At 39.9% G+C, this 24961-nt stretch overlaps 1 protein-coding gene across 10 annotated transcripts in view; it reads right to left on the bottom strand.

The window, feature by feature from the left end:
* nedd4l (NEDD4 like E3 ubiquitin protein ligase) overlaps positions 1-24961 on the bottom strand; it is a 94633-nt gene that overhangs the window by 54807 nt on the left and 14865 nt on the right. For 4 of the 10 annotated variants that reach the window (XM_041811391.1, XM_041811392.1, XM_041811394.1 and 1 more), the window contains exon 1: positions 3925-5108. In XM_041811391.1, the coding sequence (XP_041667325.1) occupies positions 3925-5013 (1089 nt within the window). In that variant the 5' untranslated portion in view covers positions 5014-5108. Of the gene's footprint in view, positions 1-3924; positions 5109-13049; positions 13104-17946; positions 17986-19529; positions 19624-24961 lie in introns of those variants that run through there. The other 6 variants (XM_041811398.1, XM_041811400.1, XM_041811401.1 and 3 more) reach the window with 3 other exon arrangements.

Raw genomic sequence — 24961 nt, 5'->3', positions numbered from 1 at the left:
TTCTCAAAAAAGAGAAAACAATCTTTTAAGACTGAAGGAAAAAGAGCAATGACATTTCAAACTGTGCTGAATTGCTGTGAATCCACAGGAAGAAGTGGCAACAGACTGAGAGTTTATGATATAGAGCGACCTGGAAAACGTCCAGGCTGGCACTGGAGTGTGAAAAGGTTGTCACACCTACTCAACAGTCTCCGTGCTGACACAACTGAATTACAATGCCATGCAACCCTGAGAGATCAGAGCTGACAGAGAAAAGCCCTTCACAACAGTGGCAATATGAATCCCTCTCACATGCTGCTGGACCAAAATAAAAGGAGAGCCCCCTCCACTCCACCCCCACCCTGACCGTGTATGCACCATCCTGTCTCAGGTAAATATAGCAAACCCAGTGGCCTGCAAGAGCTCTTTGTGAATGGCAACAGGGGGGCGCCGAACGAGGGCATGGCACTGTGGCATAGCTGTCTGTGCACAGTCAAGCTGGAACACACACTCGTAGTATCCAACGCAGGGCTTTAAAAGGGGGCACTACAACGCCAGGCTACCAGTTGGGAAAGACCTGTCATTATGGTCTAAATGAGGATTTCCTTGCTGCATGAGAAACGGGATGCCCTGGGGTAACACAAAACCACGTGTCTCAAAAAAGGGAACGGAGGAGAAGGTGTCTATATGCACTCAAGTGTGGCCTAAGTGCTGTCAGAAATACGACTAAAATTGAAATAAGAGTGTAGCTGGAGACAAGCCAGACTAGTCACAGGTATAATAAAGTCTCTGAAACGCTCATGAAACTAGTAATAGTTTAACAAATAAGCACAATGAAAAAAAACAATACATTTATAGGTAACCCCTAGAATTTTCTCATCACATTAATACTCAGCAGTATTACCTCGACTAGTGGTTCCAAACCTGGGCTTGCGCCCCTCTGAGGGGGGTCAAAAGACCTCAGGGGGGTCACAAGGCTTTGTTTGCTCCAAGATTGTCAAAACTAGATTTTCACATATTGACTTAAATCAATATAAAACATTCATTAAATCATTTTCTTTAAGGCCTTTTGGTAAGATCAGTAGGCGTAGATAAATTTCCTGAGGGTTTTGTCAACAAAACATTTAAATTAATGCTGATTTTAAAAAAAGTGTATCTCTTTTACTCGTGTTTGCTTTTGGGGGGTTCAGCTCTACTTAGATACAAGTAATGGGGGTTCCAGAAAAAAAGGGTGGGAACCACTGCCCTAGACATCAAGCAAATATGCTGATGAACTTATTTTTCTTCCTATAAGGCATTTGCAAGCACTCAAAATGTCTTGTGATGGCGTGCTGCTGTGCATTTTCCCTTTGAAACTGAAACATATTTGCTATTTGAAATATGAATGGTACTGCAAAGTGCTGAAGCTTTAAGAAGCTTAAGATCTTCAGCCAATATATTCAAAGGTATAGTACTTAGAGTATACGTCCAGTAGATGTTGCATTTTAGCACCAGCATCTCAGACCACAAACCCTCTCTTTGGCCATGCTAAGCACAACACTTCCCCTGCTCCCTCTCACCCCCTCAGAGCTCTGAGCGCAGCTGTTTGCATGACTGAACAACATTCAGATTTGCAAACCAAATTTGATTTAGCTCATATCTCTTTGAGGAACTTTAGATGGGGGGCAAATAATTTATATACTCAAAATTTGTGACAACACAATGACGCTGAGCTCCTACATAAAGCATCCCTGAGTTGGCGGGGCCATGTCTCTTCCCTGATAGGGGGTCGGGACCAAAACTTGGAGAGTAAGAGATTCATCCTGACAAACTCTTAAAATTGATTGAGCCTCTGGGCAAAACAAAAATAAGCTGAAGAAAGTGTTGGTCCTTCAGTGTGAACACAGAGCTGAGAACAACAAACCCAGGGGAAGTTTAACTTCATCCTTCTCATAGAAAACCAGTAGTTGAGGACAGGGGTTATCAATTGATGTTCTGCAAGGTCCTGAATGACAAAATTTCAGCAAACAGGCCCAGAATTTCAGTTATTATTGGCCACTGTGGCTCAGTAGGAAAAGTCCTGCAATTGGAAGGTTGTTGGTTCGATCCCCAACTACTGCCAATACATGTCAATGTGACACTTAAGACATTAACCCTCTTCATACACTTAACCCCAGTTTGCTCTGACTGCTTTGTCAGTGGTGTGTAAAAGCATGCAGAATTGGATTAGCTATTGCTGATGGCCATTCTCCATGGCATTCTGCCATCAGTGTGCGAATGTGGACTGAATGGGGTGAAAGGGTGTGAATGGGTGGGTGTGGCCTGCAGTGTAAAAGCACTTTGAGTAGTCAGACAACTAAAAAGTACTATACAAGCTCAAGTCCACTGACCATGATTGTTTATAAACTGGAAGGTACTCTGATAATCAAATGATACTGTGTACTGGTAGCAGGCTATTCTCACACAGACTACTGAACCTCACAGTGCCTCGTCTAAATAAAGGATTCGATTGGCTGAGTAGCATCACATGTAGCCACCATACAGACAAGAGAAGCTGCGCAGGTGAGAATACAAGCGCTAATAGGAATTAAATAACAGGTGTGTACAGGTCCAAATGGGACGGCACCTGGGTGCGGGACTAGAGTGGGGGGTCTGCCAATTTGTGACCTGAATTCTAGAATGTACTGTACCTAAGAAGGATATATTAAATATCTACTTCACTAATGTTAAAAATGTGCATACCTTTAGTGAAAAATGTTGAAGTACTGAAACACTGCCAATGGATTTGTTTAATTTAGACAGCGTGTAAGAGTTTACCTGCAAATTTTTTTCACTATAATTAACTTCATTTGCAGAGTTCACAGGCCTTCAAGCCTGGAAAATATAAACATTCAAGTTGTATACATTACAAAAAGTGGGAGGTAGGCAGGAGATTTAAGTTTCTGTTTGAAGTATTGAGTCTTGGAGGCCAACTATTCAAGAGATATCACCATGACAGTCCTTAAATTGTTTATATATCCACCATATAATACTTATACTCAGGGCTGCAGCCCGTAGTCCCACTGAATCAACCAGGTTTAAAAGTGAGAACAAAATTTACTGCTGTTGAAAGCATAAAATATCAAGTGATAAGAGAAGATGCTTAGGAGTGATGAATTAGGTTATTTGATATACCAATGCTTGAGCTACACAGAAGTAAAAACATTTCAAGACATAAGGCTCTCAGAAAAACTTGATTTTGATAGCTTGTTAACCTTCTTGATCCCTGTTTTAGACGTAACAACGTCTTATTTCTTAATCACTCTTGGAGCAGCTGCGAGGATATAGATCCATACCAGCCAAGAGCCAAAGGAGACATGCCGCCTGCCCGCTCTCAAAATCAACAACCGCACTCGAAACAGACTAAAGATAGAAACCGCCAACTCTCAGAGAGCACTGGCTGCAGTGGAGGGTATTACCAAACTTAAGTGTCACATTTCTGTGAAACAGAAGGCAACAAGTGCACAGGGAGAAACGATCCATTCACCCTGCTCCTGTTTTCCTTTCGTGACGGGCTGAATTGGCCGTTGTGTGTAAAAATTTCGAATGCCTGTGGTCGCAAAGTGAAAGAAGCCAGTGTGTGTGTGTGATTTAGCTCAGTGACCATGTCTGTGCTTTTCACTTCCCAAAATGTCACCGCCCTCTTCCTGCACCCAACAGATCTCATCTTCTCTGGGTTAAATAAGCCATATCTGCGTGTGGATGTAACCAATTTAAGGCATCCACTTGTTGGTATGATTTAGGAATAACTTATGGAGGAATTTAGGTGCTTTTTCTGGCTATTCTCTGATCATTTTCTTCTTTATGACAACTACAAATAAAGCAATTTGCCACTGTGAAATATAGTTCTTAATATCAAGGCATATTCCATTTAAAACACTCACCAACCACAAAGAAGTCCTACTGACTTACTCAAATAATGTTTACCTTGGGATTATTCCTTGTCAAATCACTGCCAACACTCACATCCTGATCTCCAGCTCCGCCTGGGGTAAAGTATATCTTGAAATGAGGCTGCCTTCTGGAAACATCCCTGCTGATTTTAAAGGTACAACCATTAGATCTGTTTCTCTGCGTCTCTATGTCTGTTTGGTTTTCCTCCACAGTCTGGCTGTCTTCACCAGCTTGATTCTCCAGCAGCAGCCTGTGGTCAGACGACCTTCTCTCCAGTCGGATTCTTGGATAACGCACCACACGGCTACCTCTGGAGCTGGTGAAGCCCAGATCTGCACATTCATCCTGGGATGAAGCACCCTGCTCCCTGTCCTGGCTCTCATCCTGGTTCTGATTTTTCTGGAGCTGAAACACGAGTCTCTGTGTTCCGCCATTAAGAACAGAGCTCTGGTCCAGGCTCGGCTGCTGGACAGACCAGCCAGTACCACCATATGGGAGGATTCTGAAATGCTGAACGTCAGAACCGTCCTGAGAGTTCCTTCGGATACAGATTCCCCCAACGCTGATACCAGGCTGGGTTCTGCCTTGCATGATGTGTCCATTGGAGCCAATGCTAAAGACCCTGCGTTTAGGCAGGTTTGGCTCTGTTAGGAACTGTGAGTTAAGCAGATCTGGTTCACAGTATGGAGGGGGTGGATGTCTGGGAACGTCTTCTTGGAACTGCGTTTCAGCATAGGCAGGAGCTGGTCCTGGAGGAGAATAACGGGGTGGCGGGACATCCTCAAGACCTCGGGTATCTCCATTACTTGAGCCATTTGAGCGCTGGAGGGAGATGTGCATGGAGGAGCTCTTGGTTGGTCGTGGCTCTGCGTATGCAGCCAGCTGGGGTATGAACATGGAGGAACTGCGTTTAAGTGAAGGCTCTGATCGTAGACAGGACTGATTTTGTTGGATTTGCTGCGCTGCTGGCTCCTGAGAAGGCCTCGATTCCAAAGGTGGATGTGTACACAGAGCTGAGACCACATCATTGTCTCCATGCTGCTCCTCGGAGTCTCCTTCCAGCACCTCCGGGGCTGTGTTGCTGCGGCCCGAGCCAAAGTACAAACGCAGACGTTGTGCCATTTTCACCTCAGCTCCCGTTCCCTCTCAATTTCTCTCTGACTGGCTGTTTAGTTCACTCCTCTGGCTCCAGTCTCACTCTCTTAGTGTCGCCCACTTCTCTCCTTTGGCTGGCTGGATGACTGATCCCCCCCCACTTTTTTTTTTCTTCCACTTTCCCCCTCCCACCCCCTCTCAGTCTGGTCCACAACTTTCCTTCCCTCAGTAAACTGTGTGGAGGAAAGAAGTCACACCACAAAAACTCCACTGCTGCTGAAAAAGAGCTGACAACTTCTCACTGAGAGCGGAGGCTGAAGAGAGAAAGGGTGAGGGGGAAAGAACAAGAAAGAAGGAGAAAGATCCCTGTATGCCAAACTCTTAGCACTAGCGACAGACAGCAGAAATAGCCTGAGCCTAGTGACGGCCAGCATTCCTGACATGATAGGATAAGAGCTGCTGGCGCTCCTGGTTTCCAGGGTGACAGTGGGTGGCTTGACAGTCATGTGACTAAAAATGGCCACACAACCTACTGTTGAAACCCCATGCTGCCCTCAAGTGCTAGCTTACCCCTCCAAAAAAACAACGACTCACTGCTGGGATTGTCAAAAATTAGTGATCTTTTAATACTTTCAATGCCACGTTTAAAAACAAGAAAAAGACCGGACAAATAGGTCAAACAAATGGTCTAGCTGAGAGTGAACAGTGCATTTTTTGCTGATGTAAAACAAGATAGTTTAAAATACTGTGTTGCAAAAAAGTATCAATGTCATTTGATTTTTTTCTAGTTTCCCATCCAAGTTAAAATTCTGGCAACATGACAACCCTAGTCACAAGTGTTCAATCCCCTCTCTGTTTATGTGACTAAAAAGTTGACCATTCCCCATAGCCAAAAAAATCTGATAAAGGCCCTTGCAGATTGGACATTTTCCAGTCATTATCATTACCTGCATTCATTTCCTTACCCTTAGTTGCTATCTGAGCATCTGAATACAGACAGCTCTTGCCAAAGAATGAAATATCTTAAGCAGAAAAACAGCGGTTTTCTGCTTAAGATATAAAAAGTTGCTTGGAAAATTTGACTGTTACCCTTTACACTTCTTCCCAAGACGAATGCATTTTTGTATAAACCAGCATAAGCAAGCTAGACTTTTAAAACTGAAGAATGCCCATGGAAACATTCCCTCCCATCTTGTGTTTTCTCTAGCATCAAAGATTAGACCAGCAGTTTTCAATCTTTTTTGCCCAAGGCACACCTAAGATCAATCCAAAATTTCAAGGCACACCAAAACCATATCTATACAAAATAGCCTCTTACATGTTACAGTGAATCAAGTGTATAGCATTAGTTCACAGTCAGGCCACAGAGTCAAGTGCTGCCATATAACTGAGATCAACTTATCCCACACAAGCCTTCACCAGCCGGCAGCAAACTAATTCATTCTGAGCACGCTATTGGCACTCATGCTGCCATATTCAAACAGCTCTTACCAAGCTACGCTTTGCTGCTTCCTTTGCAAGCCTCTTTTTACAGCCCTCCTCCACCCCAGCTCTTCTTTTATTCTGCCTCTGACTTTATCAGTGTCATAACTGCTAATAAAAAGAGGCTATTTATAACTACGCATCATTTGTGTTTCTTGACAAAGTGGTCCTGATTGTACTTAAGTCACTGCGTAGTTGTAGTAATCACGTATGGTTGTACATAGGCCCATGACACACCAATGTGCCTTTGCACACCATTTGAGAACCACTGGATTAGACTGTAACAGTCATCCTCTATCAGCTTGCTATTTTCTTTTCACTTGGTTTCAGTGTCTAATGTCAGGTTGACATCAATTGACATTTTTATCATTAGTATCATTAGGAATTATATCGTGTCTTAGTATACACATCAATATGACGTTCAGATTTTACATTGGTTATCTGAGTCTTCTCCCAACATACAGTGTGTACATTAGTGGGCATTCACAGCTAAATTTCTTCAGAAGTTTCATTCTCTAGTTTTATTAATCGTTCCTTATTCTGAAACTTATTTAGAGCTTAGGGGTTTGATCACAGATTTAATCTGCTCACCTTCAGGATCTTTCATCCACACACACCTACCCCGGTTTGTATGGTCTCTCCTCCTTTCTCTTTACCTGTCTGTGTGATCTCTACCTTATTGCTGCAGCGCTATGTTCAATACATTTCTTCATTTACCTCTCGGGAAGTGTTTCTAACACGCTCTATGGGAGCTGCCTAAAGACGAGTCTTGATTATTTTATTACAGGATGCAGAGTAGGCTCAAATGCTGATGTATGCGACTTTCTCACAACCGTTGGAATATAAAAAGGCCGAAATCATGCGTCAGTTTAACTGGGCGGTTGTCAGTATACCTGATTTTGTTGCTTTGTTCCTCATGTCAAAGCACATTGTTTACACTTTTAAAAAAAATTGCTATACAAGTTATTATTGCTACTATTATTATTATTGTTACTATATTCTTCTTCTTCCTCTTGTTATTATTATTGTTATGATTATTACTTTTATTATTATCATTTAAGCAGCAGGTGAATGTATATGTTAATGAAGCCAACATGCAAGTCCCCCCAAAAATGCTTAAAATTTATTAGGCAATAATATTGAGTAACTCATTCATCCAGAAATGTCTCAATTAATGAATCATCTACAATTGAAGACCATTAACAAGCAGATATAACACTTAAAAATTTTAGGACCTTGAATTGCAATTAAAAAACATGTAATTCTAGACTTTTTAAAAATCCACACATTGCACAGAGGTAGCCTCTGGTGTAGAAAACTAAACAATGTAGAATGATGAAATATTGCAGCTTCTCAAGTGTCCACTTTGGGCTGGCTAAAAAGTCCAGAAAGCCTGATTAACACCCTTATTTAAAAGACGGTTTTTACAGCAAAACAAACATTTTTACAGCCTAGTTTAAAAAAGGTTTTTAGTTGATTGTTGGGAGGCTTAAGGCCCACTATAACTCCACCTTTTCCTGTTTCTGTACTGATCAAAAGTTGGTTGGATTTTGCACTTCCAAAATTCTGACCTCCATTGTTTGGCTTCAAAAATGCTCTTTAGAAACCAGTGGTTTGCATCACTGAGACTACATCTATGTCTTATACATCTGCTGTCTGCAAAAAAAAAAAAACATGATTGTCTCCCAAGAGGAAAAAGGTAAAAAGAGAAGGGGAATCTATAAAAGACATCTATAAATCTGTTATGTACAACCACACAAACTGCCTCCCACATCCTCCTCCATCTGATTCAGAGGTTGTCACAACATGAAGTCAAGATTGACAAACTAAAAACACTCAATTCACAACAAATCAGGAAGACAAATTGAGCCCGGTTTCTTCATGTAGCTCAGAGACATAAAAAGCAGAATGAGGAAGTTGTTGCTAAAAATGGACCGGGGAAAAAAATCAGCAGCAGAGTGAAGAGCAGAATATCTGACAGATTGCATCTTTGATAAGGCGAAGAGCATGGCCCTCTCTGGGGAAAGATATCCAAGTCTTTTTTTCCTAACAGAATAGACCACACTGTCTCCAACAGGCAGCCAAACACTTGGCTGTTTGCTGGTTTTATGGGCTGCTCTGTTTGCCCGAGATACGACTCAGCTGTGATCTTCGTCTGTGTGGCTGAATGTAGCCAAACAAATTATGATGCTTTAGCGCTTGTAATGCAATGTTGGGCTACTGTTCAAGGAAATGGGGAGGGATGCATTTCTTATAGGATGTACATAGATGTGGGTACACTGCTGGATAGCCCAGTGAATCATCTTGTGATGAGCTTATCTATATGAAGATTTTAAGCTTCATTTACCTCAGGCGAGAGTCAGTGAATGAGCTGCCTGCGTCAATGCACAGAAATGTCAAAGCCTCTTTGATAATTTGACCTTTCAGATCTGTATCAAAAATTTGCCTCAACACCCATGACTGATTTGACCTATGGTTGTGCCCTCAGTGTGTCACCTTATCTGTGTCAAAAAGCAGGCTGACAGCCAAGCCACTGATGCTGCACCACAGCGTAGACGGACGAAAAGAAAGAAATGAAAGTTCTCCTTTGTGGGCAAGAGGGCATCAAGGAGACAGGCGGTATTGACTGGAGCCACAGAGAGTCCCAAAAAGAAAAGAAAAGACAGCAGAGCATAAAGACGCTGTGGCTTGGCAGGCTATTAAACTCAGTGATGACACACTGCCTACTGTTAGGCACAGTCAATAAATGTGTGTGTGAAATGTTATGGAGAATGTTCTGGATACAAGAAACAAAATGCCAATGTGTGGTCTTATGGCAGCAAGCCCAGCTTGCAAAATGACATAACATGCCTGCTTCAAACAAAGCGCTACACTGTAAAGTCAGCCTATTCAACTTCTTTCTTTGCGTGCTATATTTATCCCCAGCAACATATATGGTTCTACTACAGTTTGGAGGCACTTGTGCATCTAGTTGTTTCACACATACACTGCTGAAAATTTCAGGACAGCCTGCTTACGAAAGCTTCCTTCCTTCACACATGCCTCATGGTGTGAAGTTTTCATTGTCAAACAGAAGGGGGGCAGGTCTCAAAAGGCAGTACATGACGTAAAAAAGACTCGCCAACAAGGACGGGCTACAATTAAAGTCCATGAAAGGTAATAAAAAAATCTTTATTTCAGGTTTGTTGTATGAAAGGCCACTGTGTTATGAACCACCAGGCTAAATTTCAGTTATGAAAAACATCTCTGAGTTTATAAAATTAAGTTTCAAAATCAAGAAAAATTAGGCTCATGGGAGCATGTTGAATGAGCTGAAGCCACACCCACTCACGAGAAAGACAATCCTCTCTGAAATAAAAAAGATGCTTCTGATCAGAGCGCAGCTGCCTGGCTCTGTGCCAGAGCAGAGAGCCAGAAGTTGGGGATTAAATTTACTGTTTTCTGGCACAAATCTCTCCATTAGGATACTTTTAATAGCCTATAGGACACCATGGCTGATACATTTGGGAAATTTACCTACAATAAACAAAATCATTGCAGGTAACTGGGGTTAAGTTTCAATGAAGGCAGTGACATCAGCTAACAACAGACTGTATTGAGATGAACTGCGATGTGAAGATATATCATTGAAGCCTTGGAGGCACTGGTAATTCCCCATCAAGGCAGGTAATGTCAGTGGCTCATATATTTGCCCTGATCAAATAAAACCAAGCCATGAAAGAGGTGAACACCTTTCTAATGGTCTAAAAAAATGAGCTACACATAGATCTCAGTGTTTTCACATGTCTATAGCAACCTTACTCCAACATATGTATGTTGGCTTTTATTAGAGCCAAAACATTGCCAACATATTTGTGCAATTTAGACTGAGTGCAAGGTTTGATTGCAATTTTTGGTATTTCTAACATCCAGTACATCTGCCAGGGGGCTAAAATCACAATAAAGGGAGGGAATGACTTCAAAACCAGAGGGGAATCATGGGAGTTATTCCTTCTGCTACTCCGTGCCCTCCCCGCAATGAGTGGATAATATGTGAAACAAATGGACAAACAGATCTGAGGAAGAAATTATGTTTACCAACCAGGTAATGTATGGAATGACATTACATCTAATGGAGAATATTCACAATATCACACTAATATAATAGCTACAGGTAATGTTCAGTAGAGTAAGGCTAATCATAAACTTGGTGGTGCACATGCCACTGGATCAGGTATTGTAGTCCATTTTTGAGTGATGAATCTAGCAGTGGGCTACTTAAATGTAGTTAAAAAAATCACTATTAAAAAACCCCTTTGAATAATTGAATGTTTCCGCAGGCTTGAGCCGCCTGTTGCACATCATACAAGCAAGAAACAACCCAAAATTGGGTGCCAAGGACTTTTATTGTCGCTGTTGTATTGATATTGTTTAACTTTTACTACGACTATATCGAAATCTAAAATTCTGGTATTGTGGCAACCCTGCTGCAAAACGTATTGATATGCATGCTTCTTTAAAAAGAAAGACAATGTAAAAACATCACCATTAATCATTAGGTAAACAGCAATCTTCAATACAAGCTGCAGCACTAAGTTTAGTCAAAGGTTTCAACAGATCATGGAAACAGGAGAACAAGAAAGCCCTTCAAATAAATACTGGCCTGAGGTGGAGGAGCTGCTTTGGCATGTACCTAGAGAGACAGAAAAGCACCTCCTCAGACATATAAGGAGAGGAGCAGGCTTGAGGCTGTCTTGTGTCATCCCCATCTATACAACAACTCGAAACCCCCACTGTCCTGTACTGTGAGGGAAAATTACAGCTGCCCTTTTCTTAGACGGCTGAGCGCCAGAGATTCTCTCACTTACAACAGGTCCATGTATGTGCTTATACTACCAGAAGATTGCACATCTAATCGTGCAATCTGCACTTAAAGTTATCAGAGAACTGCAGAACGTACGTTTCCAAAAGCCCCACATCTTTCAACCTCCCACGGTAGGTCTTCACGCATAAAAGCATTTGCCTTGAACCTGTGAGGCTCAGACAGAATGTTCCTCGTCCAGCCAAGAACATCACACCACACTGAGCTGCATCAGCTGTTTGTTTATCAAACATCTAACTCCAGAGTTACAGAGAAGCCATTCGAAACAAATATCACTGCAGCCTCACATCCTTTTCTTTCACAGGACAAAGTCTCCATTATGTTAACAGCCTCTTATCTCATTCTGAAGATGCTTTGCCAGGTTGAAGGTTCCACAAAAGTGTGAATTAGTGAAAGTTAATATCAAGCCCTACTTGTGCTGTTTTTAATTGCTGCAATGCCTGACTTTGTGCAGGCACTTAATCCAGTTGTCATAGCAACCGAGGGCCTACAACAGGCTTCGTTTCACAAGTCAAGGAAGCCAGTGTTCTCATCTGTGGGGGAAATCTGAGAATTTTGACTTAGGAGGAATGTAGTGGTTGGACTACAGGCTTAAAAAGCAGAGCAGCATGCGCACTGTGCTTGTTTAGCTTGCCTTCATAGTATTCAATTTACTCTATTTCTCTGTTTGAGTAAATGTAAATGGGTTTGAACTTGTGTAGCACCCCTTTAGTCGTCTGACAACTCAGAGCTCTTTTAGACCCTAGGTCGCACTCTCACATTCACACACTGAAGGAAAAGGCTGCTATGTAAAGTGTCCATCAGCATTAACTAATCTCATTCATATACATTCACATTCTACTGCAGTGGGAGCAATTTGGGGCGCAGTGTCTTGACATGTGACTGCAGGAGGGGGTGGGAAATTAGCACCTGCCACCAGGCAAATACAGGTATTTTTGAGCAGTGTCTGTTGAATTTACTCAACCTACCAGCCACTGGAGGGTAAATAAAAGTAACATAACAGAAGGATTTTGTGATGGTAAATAGCATCAATTATGCTTCTGCTTGTTCTCACCGACTTCATGATAAGAAATGAGCAGATCTACTCTGACCAAAGAGCCCCGCCTCCTCCCTGTGATAGAGCCATTCCCAAATGTTTACACTGGGATGTGTTCTCGGATGATTTGACCGCCCACAAAAATGGCTGGGCCACTCATAGTTAAATTCCACCCCTTTTGCAGGAGCCGGGGATCAAACTTCACATCTTACAGTAGAGCGATGACCAACTCTACTGCTGCTGTAGATGAAATCTAACAGAGAGTTTCTAAGAGGATGATTGTGACAACACAGGGGTGCAAGTAAAATCAGTAAAAATCATTGCAGTTAGGTGGTGATTCCTGGAAGCAGAATTGCTCTGGGATAACTGATTTAAAAGATTGGTATTACAATGAAGTTTTATAGGCATGATTCAGATGAAACTATTAAATAAATTGCTGTTGGAAAGCCTGTGATCATCAAAGGAAATCAAATGGCATGTTACCAAGACAATAAAAATCTCTAAACAGCTTAAAGTAGCAACAAAATGCATAAAGTGAATAAAAAATAGAGATGGGGATCACACTGAGCAGAACTTAATAAATCAAATGCTCATGAAAGCTGTCAAAAGAGCATGACTAAAATATGTGTGATAGAAAACAACAGAGGGAGTGAAAGGTAGGAGGTTAGAAAATGTGAATCTTACCAATCTGTTTTCATCAAACACCTCAAAGAGTAGCCTGTGATTCTGTGGACACACCTGTGTGGGTGACAAAATATCAGGAGAGAGAATGTAGCAGCCATCCATTGATTCTGTTTGTAGCATGCAAAGTCAATGCAAATGTACATACTATATTTGTATACAAATATTTAATGAGTAACTGCTCATGGGATTATGCAAAATGCTAAACCACAGTAGCTAGAGGGTGATCAGTCCTGAATCATTATAAGGACTGCATTTTTAACCCTTGTGTGGTCTTAATTTTCTGTATACTGTACTTATCCTAAGGGTTGAAAATTACTCTTCTCCACTTGAATCTCAAATTAAGCAGTATTACTGAATTTTAAACCCTTTAGATCTGCCATGCAAGAAGAAACATCTAATTCATCACAGACTTTAATATCTGGGTTTCCCGCTTTACTGTGCAGAATCCAATAAGTCTGCTTTGCTTATTGCAACACAGCTATCATGAGTGGTTTCTTTGGTGAAGCATATCACAATTGCTTCATTAATGCATCATTATAAACATGATTTTTGTTTTTGCAAGAGTAAGGCTATAGCCTGAAAATGTATCAGAATTTATCTGTAAATACATTTTATTAAATGACATTGTAGTGTAGCACAATTGATCATGGCTGCAATAACAATGTCTGGGTGTGAAATTACATAATTGCATTAAAGGCTTCAATAATTGTGTGTTAAGTAGTGTTTGAAAGATTACCAAAAATGCCTGCAGATAGGCCTTTAAGTTTCCAATAGTGTCACCGTTTTACTTTACAAAATAACCTTTACTTTCAAAAAGATTTTATTTTTCAAAACAGTACTGTAAAAACGTCAGGTTTGTATATATATTTTGTGCTTTTGTGTGTTTTGAGTTGAAAAATACACACTTCAAATCTATCACCATTCTTTGCATTTTCCTTGATAACCAGACTCATTTCACCATTTATGTATTATATCATAATTACAATCACAAATTTCAGTGTTGCCTAGTATAACCACAATCACACATTATTACCAAATCATAAAAACAGTGAAGCTTTCAAAGAACATAAAGAGATATTGCATGATCTTATTTAATGAACAATAAAGAGGCCGACCACTAACACTCTGTATTGTCCCTTTTTTGGCTTACTGCCAAGGTCAGCCCTACACACGGGTCTGTATGTGACTGGGTAACTAAGTGAGAGGCGATACTTTCAGGGCCATACAGAGTTGTGTCAGTGGAGGAGTACCAACATCTAAAGGCAGTTCATGGAACACAGTGGACCTCCACTGACACCATGTTCTGTTAACCTTGCAAAACTCATGGATTTGCCATACTCCATGTCTGTCATCAGGCAAATCCATCTTAAAAAGCTCCAATCCACAATGTTGGTGCCAAACTGAATACTTTTCAGAATGATCAGTGTCATTTGAAGATAAAAAGGTGATAGCAACAGGAAGGATTTAGCTGTGATCAAGGCTGTTTACTATAGCTGCCTCTGTGTGGTGATTACCTCAGATGTAGCTTTACCTTAGCATCAGTTTTACTAGAACTGGACCATGTTTCTGTATTATTAAAGAATTAAAACAACACCAAAAGCTTTTCATGATGTTAAAGATGTTTGCGCTCCTCCATCGACCTGCTTCTGCATAAGTTTGTGATCATTAAGGGGGGTTAGTTGTTCTGTCAGTGGTTGTATACAATGGCTGCTAGTGGAGAGATCAGCTTGGACTTAACCACATCAGCAGTTTTGCCAGAACTGGACAACATTTCTTAAATTAAACAAAGGCAGAGAGCAACACTGGAAGCCTTTAATGACAGAAAATTTGATTTTGTTCTTCTCCGTTCTTTTCGTTCTACATATCCCTTACCTTTTTTGGAATTGTAAGATTGGGGATTGACACAAGTTGTCTCTATTGAATGTGCTACGCTTAAGAATGAAGAATGAATGGAAGGATGGGTGAGTGAGTGAGTGAGTGAATGAATGAGGGCGGGGGTGGGTGAGGGGGGCTTGGGATAAAGAGTGACACGGGAACATCATGATGTTTATAAAAGGACAGTAAGTGGGGGTAGGACTCAAAAAGCTTCGGCTTCTTCCTACTCCTGTTTTGGACTCATGAAAAACTTTGTGGATGAATTGTTTTATCATTGGTTCACTTTTTTATTGTTTGTTGTCCGAAATAAATAAATAAATAAATATCCATGCAATAGATAAATGAATAGTAAATCTGGCATTTCAGATTAGCATTACTGAATGCTGGAATCTTATTGGTCAGTTATGATATCAGTTTTTCCCATACATTAATTTTTTTGTGGTGCACTGCCACAAATAAATTAGGCCCGCCACAAATAGATTCTGGCGCTACCTGTTCGCCCTCACTCTGTGAATGTAGCATGTTGTTAAAATGACTATATCGCGAATATCCGATTACAAATTTCGTGAAAGTTTTGAGCAGCCAGGGTGCTTTTCTCACTGGAGTTTCGCTTCTCCCATTGTCCCTGAGTGCATCTCTCACAGCAGAGAGCTGTCTTTTTCTCCTCCGTCCATCCAGAAAACAGCCATCAGCCTTACAGTTCAAAACACTGACAACAAGGAGTTAAAATGTTCCCGCCTCCAGACAAGCTTTATCCCCCATGATCACACAGGAGAATTTACTGAATAAGGTCTAAAGACGCTCTCGTGTCATGAACTTGTCAGAAACTGGTCCAGCGTTCATCAGCACAGATAATGGACTAATGTAATCACAGCTGTGAGCCTGAATGGAGGACTAGACTGCAGGGTTTTAACCTCTGGCTTCATGCAGGTTTGGTGAGTTTTGTGTAAGTTTCTTCCACCCTTAATGAGGGAAATAATCATTTTATAATCAGCAATAGTAAACATAACAGAAACATTTCAGGACTTTCCATACACTGTAAAATACAGAGTATTTCATGATTTATGTATTTTTGATTTATTAGTAAAAGACTGAGTAAAGTCCATTTCAAAATAAAACTACTAAATTTGACTATATATTGATTTTTTACTTCCTGCATACAATTTTATTAAATATCCAATAGAACAGTCTATTTTAATCACCAAACATTTAATCACCAGTCATTTGGGGCTGAATTAAATACAGCTGCTGAGAGGACATTTCAAAATATCGCGATATAAATCGTGTATCAGGATATAGCAAAATATATCGGGATATCAATTCTAGGCCATGTTTTTTTTTAGGAAGCCCCGTAAAATAAAATGCCTCGAGAAAGGGTGCAAACCCTGCAGGAACAAAATTTAACAAAATCGTTACTCCTTTTGATTTAAGTTAGGCTACCTACTTACCTACTTTTTTTTAAAATTTATTTTTATTTATTTATTTAAATAAGCTGGGAAACACTGGATATTCTGTAATTTTTGAATCTCAGATGATTACTATGCCTTACAGCGAAGACCCCTGCTATAAATGAAGTTCTGATCCAGCTTGATTTAAGAACCACGCACATCTATGATCAATTTGATGAAAAATGTCTGCAGAATTACACAATACTCAGGCGGGCCATCTGAGTATATTTGCAGAGCGTTTTTTTCTTGTTTTAAAATTAGTATATAATCTCTGTCCATTAGCAAGTCCCTCCTGTGAATGTACTGATTAAAGCACCAAGTCTCATATTAAAAATAAAGCTTAGTACGCTGTTGTTTCAACATTTTTGTGAAGCTTCTTGCTGCTATTTTTATCCCGTACTCCTGCACTTAAGGATAATGCTTTTGATACTCTACCTAATCAATAATAAACCTTTATACATGCAGCTCTCTTGCTATGATTATGGAATACGGGCTAAAATATCCCAAAAAAGCAGGGGATGTTATTTGAGCACTTTATAAAATGTAATACTGCTGAAATGAAAATTAATTAGACTTGCATACTGAGGAAGGGCTAAGTGGCCATGCATTCTATGGGGAACACTGCATCAGATAATTTATATACCACTGTCTATAGACCTTGGATCACTTAAGCAACAAAAAAACATATAAAATGAAGGAAAACAGCACAGAGAAATCCAAGGAGGACATGACCTGGCTGGAAGACTATTTAATTAATGAAAAACTGATGAAAATAGCCTTGAAGTAGGGCTTAGGGTTCAAAAGAACCCAATATGTGCTAAAGATGGGTGCAAAGAAAGAAAATACAGACAGTTATGAGACCAAAACCCCACATAAAATTATGCAGTCCTGTTCACCTTGTCTCATCTTACAATCAATGGCATTGGTCAGTTTAACGATCATAAAAAGCTCGTAATGCTATTTTTAGAAGACTACTTGCTCATGGACTCAGTTGCATCTTAGGGAATACTTCTATTGGAGAAAATGAAAAAAATTTCAAATCAGTTATATCAGTTTCAAATCAATATTTTGTGTCAAATCATTGATTTTGAGGGGGTAAGTAACAGTGTAAAGGACATTAAGGGGTAATGTTCAATAAGTATTACCCTCCTCCTACTCCTTTTATGCTGTTTATTTCATATTATATTGATTTAACATTACATTGCTTATTGCTTTTACTTATCCACTTTTATCACCTTAACATTTTTGAAAAAAGCACCACCTTCATGGTAAGATTAGACTTTTCCCCAACATCTCCCCGTCTGGCTTTATCTCTCCTCTAATGACCTGTTCACCTTTTATTACAAACAAAGAGGAGTGATCATTTGCCTCAGCTTAAGCCTAATGTGTAATGAACTGTTTATGATTACAGTGGTGCTGAGGGAAGTTAAACTGCAACCAGAGATTAACAACTTTAACACTCACACAACAGAGTAAACAGCTGCAATAACAGGCTATCATGGTGGAGGACACTGGGAAGACGGGGAATCTGACACGTAGTAAATCACAGAAAAAGGTTCATTATGTGTACTCACTCTGAAGTAGAACTCCTCGTTCCATTTGGGATTAAGGGTCTGAAATAAAACATAAAAACGCTAAGAGCAATATCTATTAAGCAGAGAGAACAGCATATATAAATTGTAGATCATGAAAACTTAGCCTGAGCCCAAGTGAAAAATTCCTGTACGTCAGAATGATCCTCTTACACTGTTAGAGGGCGTTTATGGCTAACATGTCACAGTGATAGGCGTTAGTCCGTAGATTAACAACATTATGAGGATTTTATCCCTCTTTCTTGACGGATCAACCCACCATGTTAGTACACCGACTGTCTGCTTCTGCCTCACACATTTGATATTTTTACTGGACTGAGAGCTATGTGACACATCACATTAAAATTCCTTCTGTGATTGAAATGAGTTAAACACCAGAATGTCAATGAAGCTTTAATTTCACAAGTAACTCTGATTAATAAACACTTTGCAGCATTTTATGGCAGTAGTAAATTAACATCTCTGTTAAAAAGAAGCTGCTGACGGACAAGAATTACAAATGAACCCACTGACCTTTAAAATTAGGCCTATTCGAGGCTAAAATCTTTGGTTTTTCTTTCATCAATTAATAAAAAATATCAAGAATAGAGTAAATATTGGTGTTTGGTATTGCAGGCTTAAGCTAACTTCAAGTTGCCGATGTTATTCTCAGTCCTATTCACTATCTTTTTTAAAGCTCAGCTGCCTCAAGCCGGTCTCTTAGCTTTCACAACAAAGATGCCTTCAAAGGTGTCCCACTTAAAGACACATAGAGCCCACAGAAGAGCCGAGCAGGCAGTGATGCTTCTTTCTCTGCTGCTCCACATAGCGGTGCATTGTCAGCTATTTATATCCAATAAGGCAACCGTGGCCACTGGCAGCATATGTCTGCCTGCATGGAGGCCTGAGCCGCCTGACTCCTGCAGAGGGTTGGCTGACAGCTACAAGTAGCTAACCTTTCAGGCAAAAGGTGCAAAGAAATACAGAGCTGCTTGCAGATTCAAGCTATATGTGACAGCCTCAGCTGCACAGCAAATTATATCAGTCACATTTTCTGCATTATATGTGAATAAAGGCTTCAATTGAAACTATTAAGTCACAATGTTGGCAATAAAAATAGATATTAGTGTCAAAACACAACTCACTTTCAAATAAAAATACCCTCTGAATGAGGGTTATGATTATAGCAAGTAATAGCTCCCCCTGCTGTGTACAGGCCTGCTCCCTAAAATAGGCCACTGGGGGAATAAAGCCCTGCACTCCACTCTCAGAATAGGAAGCACTGCCTTCTGGTGACTTCCTGACATTTCCAAGATTGTATTATAGCCTTGATTTGAAGGAAGCACGCTGCTGTTGTCGGGGGTGGCATTGTTATGTTAGGAAGATTTGGTGATCTCAAACGTGTGGGATAAAAGGGAGGTGAACAAAGCCTCATTTAAGGGGCTTTATGGTTTAAGTGTGGTGCAGGTGTGGGAGGAGATTACTGTCGAAGAGTTGGCTGGTCTAACAGTCAATTCATTAGGTCTTTAGGTACAAGCTTAGAAAAACAGAGTGCTTAAGATGTGTGCAGCAGAATCTCTTCTTACCTTACGACCTACCTTTTTAATGGTTTTTGTTTGGACTAAGGCAAGCTCTCTGTTTTCATTTGCGACATAGAGGGACAGTTTGACATAGGGATCGCTGTGGAAACAAAAGAGGATGAATTAGAAAAACAAACAGAGTCAAAAAACACAATACTGAAAAATGTAACAGCTCTTATTCCGCAAAATCTTAGTAAAGTTACACGTACAGATCTTCTTTTATTCTATACTGACACAAACAGTGCCTCTTACAAAAAATATTGCCCAATTAGGAAAAAGTAAGTAGGAAAAGTTGTCGGATTCAGGAGTTATCTCAATGAAAACTACAATTTAAAATATGAGTGATAGTGTAGAAACTGAGACATAATTTCTATCTTACAGTACATAATGTGGGAATTCCTTTTTGTTTGCTTTTGTGCACCAATTCTCTCTAATGCTTTGATCCCTCCCCCTCAAAGGTAACTTGCAATTGTTGAGGGTGGCAAAGCTACCAAAGACGTTATGCTGACTGAAGGCTTGATCATGAAGTGGGTAAATCTGGCACAACTTCACCAACTTCCAAGGTATATGGAGGATGAAGAGAGTCTTGAAGAGAACAAAATGGGATGACCCTGATGAAGGCTACATGCCGAAACACGTCGGTCTAATAAAGTGGTTCCTTAAACTACAGGTGTTGCTGGAGATTTCTCTTCTCTTGAAGGCCTGATCATACCAGATCTTTCTCAATTATGACTCTGCTAGAGTCTACAGCCCAATGTTTGCAGACTGTGTACATGTGGAGTACGTACTGTATAAATATTGTCTATAGTCCATGGCTTAATGACTACATTGTAGAGTTATGTATTTATTTATAAGTACTATTTCAGATAGGTTTGTGTGGTAACAAACTTAAAATAGCTTGAAGATCAACAAGGAAAAAGACAAGTATTTGGCATAAGATAGATTTACTGGGACGCTTATAGCCTAGCAGTTTTGTGGCGCCTCATGTAAGCAGTCACCTGGGTTCAAATCTAGCCTGTGGCTCCTTCCCAGCATATCATTCCCTACTTCCTCATCCCTGTTTAAGACTTTTTCCAATGTCCTCCTCTATGAATAAGTGCATATATAAAGCCCTAAAAAAGATGAATTTATCTGTTTGTGTCCAACTTTAAAACATAACCCAGGAAAGCAGCTAATCATGTGACAGTGATAACATGGATAATACAGCCTAGCACTACCCTCCAAAACCCGCTGGATCGCATACAATCCCAACTCTATCTGGAACCTGGAGACGGAGCTTTATGGAATAAATTGTGATCTGAAGCTGACATTTTTGCTGATCTACTATTGGCTCCTGGTATTTAAATCCCTTCATAAACATGTTTAATCCAGGCGCAAAGCGTGGTGTTTATTCAGAGCTTTGATACTACAAATCCACATTGCTAAATCCATGATGACATAAGACAACTTCTTGTTAGCCTGTCTGCCAATCATGATGCTCCAATTTCTTCTTCTATTGTTTTCTTGATAGTAGCGGCCAATCAGGGCCAGCCAAAGATACACAAGACAGAAGATTTATCTGCCATATTGGAAAGGTAAGAAAAAAATAGTCCTCTATGGCCCAATTAATAAAAACATGATGACTGGTTCCTAAAATGGCGCGCAATGTACACACTGGAATATCACGTGTGCAAAATGTGAAGTGATATTATGGAGATAAATGAAAGTGATAGTTTCTGTTGTGTTTGTTAAAAAATTATTTTTGTCCTTACAGGAACTAAATGTAGATGTGAAAAGGCTTGGCCATTGTTAGTCTGGGTGTGATTTGTATCAAGTTCCATGAAATTCAATTTTAGTTTTGTTTCTATTACTTGGTTTATCTGGTCATATAATTTTTGATTCCTTTATCTGACATCTTGACAGCACACATATTCTGATAGTCCAGGTTGTTCTTTTAAAAAAATGTATGTCTCTAACTTTATTATGCTTCCAAATGTTGAGATTCTATATGCATTTTTTTTGCATTTTTGCATAAAAATACAGATGGACCAAAAATAGCCAAAACTGTCTTGGTGCTCCAAGGGTTAAGGTTGCATTTGTTATAATATCTTCAGGGATGTACACTCGACCTTAGGATTGTTGCCTTTTGTCTAGTATCTTCCCATTCAAACTCTTTTTCTCTTTGCCAAATCATGATCCTCTTTGTTTTTTTTTAACCTTTGCTACTGCATCATCAGTACCAAGATGAGCTAACTGGTTTCATCTTTGCTGAAAGCTTATATGTGAACTGGTGCTATAAGAACTTCTCTCATGAGAACATCCTGCAGGCAAAGCTGCATGGTGATGAAAGCAGGCCTACATGGCATTCTGTGGAGATAGGGATGACGCCATTCTCCCTAAGGATGCAACAATGCATTGTTTTAACATCGGTATTTGCCAATATTGGCCTTCTTGACAGATATCAGCTCATCAACCAATAATGTGGCATCAACCAATTGAATGCAGCCATCTGGTACAAGTTACTCCTGAGTCACAGAAGACGTTTTTATTGGGCAGAAGAAGTGATCTGTTGGACAAACTCTGATCTGTTTTCATGGTCAAACATGACATGAAATGTTGGCATTGTGGGTGAGTTACACCTAAAAAGGAATGAAAAATGCAGCTATTGGCTCAAATGTTAAACATCAGTATCAGCCTCACTAGGGCACATCTCTAATTCCCTCTGTTAAAGGTCTAATGTTGGAACTACAAGTTACAAATAGCTGCTTTAAACAGAATGAGGGATCACCATCTTAAAAGACAAACACATTCAGTTCACTGCAATAAATAGACTTAATTATTCCTACTTCAAGTTAAACATTGTATTAGCTCAGGTACAGGAGCCCTGCACTGCACTGGTTCTTTCCAGACCTGAAACCTGAGCCTTCTACACACCACCTATCAGGAGAAAAAACTGCTTGCATTTGGGCATTATGAGATAAGGCTATAACGTCTTATTGACAAAGCAGAGTGCTAAAAATAGAAGCAGCAAAACATTTTCATGAGGCCAGTGCAAATAGTAAGCAAGGTGACTGTGCTGTTTAAAAACAGCCAATTGCTTTATTTGAAGGTGCTGACAAGGTAGAAATCCCTGGCGGGTTCTGGATAGAGAGGCAGAGCTGTGCTATTCACCAGGCAGACCAATTACTCTACTGAACTCAGTCCCTACAGGCAGTGGGAGTACAGTATCAGATTATAACCTCTGTGGAGGAGCTTCTCACCAGGCTGTACGTCTTTGGTGACAGTGCACATTTTTAATCAGAAACTTTACACATTTTTATCTCAAACCTTCACATTTTCCCATGCCTGTGTTTCACAATCGCTTTTGTGTTGTGTTGTGTTTTTTTGCTAGTTTTAAAAATGGCTTTAGTACAGTAAGTGTGCCATGTACAGAGGCTACAGTTGTCATGGCAGTGGTTGCAGGTTCATCTCCAGATCAGGCTGTGTCTGGTGCATGGCACTCCCTATTATCTCTCCCCTTGTTTTCCCAAGGTGTCCTCTCAAATAAAGGTCCAAAAAGTTCCCTCCCCTCATTTTTTAAGTACATATTTTTATAAAGAACAAATAGATCAGTTTTTCTTCAGCACTGTATAAAATCTCTTATTTGATTCAGCAGTGTATTCAGAAAGTATTCATACCACCATCACTTTTTCAATTGTGTTTGTTGCAGCCTGATGCTGCAATCATTTAAATTCATTTTTATTCTCACTGATCTACACTCAGTACCCCATCATGGCAAACTGAAAACATAGTTTTAGAAATGTTCACACATTTCTTAGAAATGTAAAAAAAAAAAAAAAAAAAAAAAAAAAAAAAAAAACCCCGAAATATAACGTTTACAAAAATTCAGACCCTTTGCAAAAACATTTGAAATTTAGCCCATTTCTCTTGATCATTACTGAGATCTTTCTACACCTTGACTGAAGCCCACCTGTGGTAAAATTAAATTGATTGGACATGATTTGGAAAGTTACACACCTCTGAGAGAAGGACATTAGTAAGAGATGTGACAGAGGTAGGGAGGGGGTGGGAGGGGATTTTATTTTCTCTGATGTTAGCAGAATTTAAAAAAGAGGGACAAACATGTACTGAAAGCATATTGTCATTCTATATTTCTTACAATTATTATCAAGAAAAAAACCTTGCATTTATCCATCCACCCATTATCTACACTGCTAATTCCTGTTATGGCAGGCTGGAGTCAATCCCAGCTGTCACTGGGCAAAAGGTGGGGTCCATCCTGCTCTGGTTGCCAATCAGCCACAGGGCCAACTATTTGTACGTGAAGTAAGCTTATATATTAAAAAGTTTGTGGAAGTTCATACAGTTAAAGTAAGAATTATCGGGATTAGGGCGGGCATGATACTAGAGCTGTATACTGAAACTAAACTATGATTCTAGTAATGATCAAACAATATCAATATCAGTTTCAATACTTTTGCAGCAGAAAACAGAAGTTATTGTGAACAAATATTGGGTACTTCTTGTTTCCAATACTTAAATTAGAACCTAAATTGCACAAACACACTGACGCTTCAGTATGAAGTCTTGACAGATGTATTGTGCAATGCAGACAATTTGCAGTTCTGCAGGAGTTTTCTTCATCTCTTCATCTACTTCATCTGTTCACATTATTATGAAGCTCTTACACGTCAGCTACTGCAACTTGTGTCATATAGTGTTTACCTTTAGTCCTATTCATCTATTAGGCCATCAATCAATTACAATGCATTTATTGTATACTTTAGATCAATGGTTCCCAACCTGGGGTCCAGGACGCCCTAGAAGGGGCGGCAAAGATCTCTTGTTAGGGTCTTGGGGGGCTCAGCTTGTCTTTGAAACAAGTAGGGGGGGGCTCCAAGGAAAAATGGTTGAGAACTATTGCTTTAGATGACTGTTATACTTTGCTTTGTGTAGTATTTTTTTATATATATATTTTTTTACCATAATGATAGTTCATGTACTTTGTGTTGTCAGGTGTATTGTCCTCGCTGTATTGGTATTTAATTGAATCTCCTTCAGTTGTATGTGGGACTAGATGGAAATAAGCAGCTTACTAAATCTGGTGCTACTATATTTCAATTTTCTGTGCATGTATTATCAACGTCATAGCACACTTTCTCTTGATAAGTAAAATAAAATGAATAAGTAATTCTGAATACTAAGCAGTAAATTGAATAAATAAAAAAACACAAGGAGCCAAACAGAGTGCAGCACAGTAAGTAAGTTGTGATAAGCTAAAATCAGTATTGACACTGAAACCCAGTTTACATTTCTACCCGATGTCTGTATTCTGTCCACAATGATCATGTTCTATGTTCATAACAGGACACTGGCAGCATGTGAGGCAGTGGCTCTGCCAACAGAACGAACATGTTCATAGGATGCTTCTTGACCACAATTCTGCTCTGTCTTTGGAA

Source organism: Cheilinus undulatus, linkage group 17 (genome assembly GCF_018320785.1).
Source record: "Cheilinus undulatus linkage group 17, ASM1832078v1, whole genome shotgun sequence".
In the NCBI taxonomy this organism is placed as follows: Eukaryota; Metazoa; Chordata; class Actinopteri; order Labriformes; family Labridae; genus Cheilinus; species Cheilinus undulatus.
Note: the sequence above shows the minus strand (reverse complement) of the source record. Positions and strands in the feature narration are given on the sequence as shown.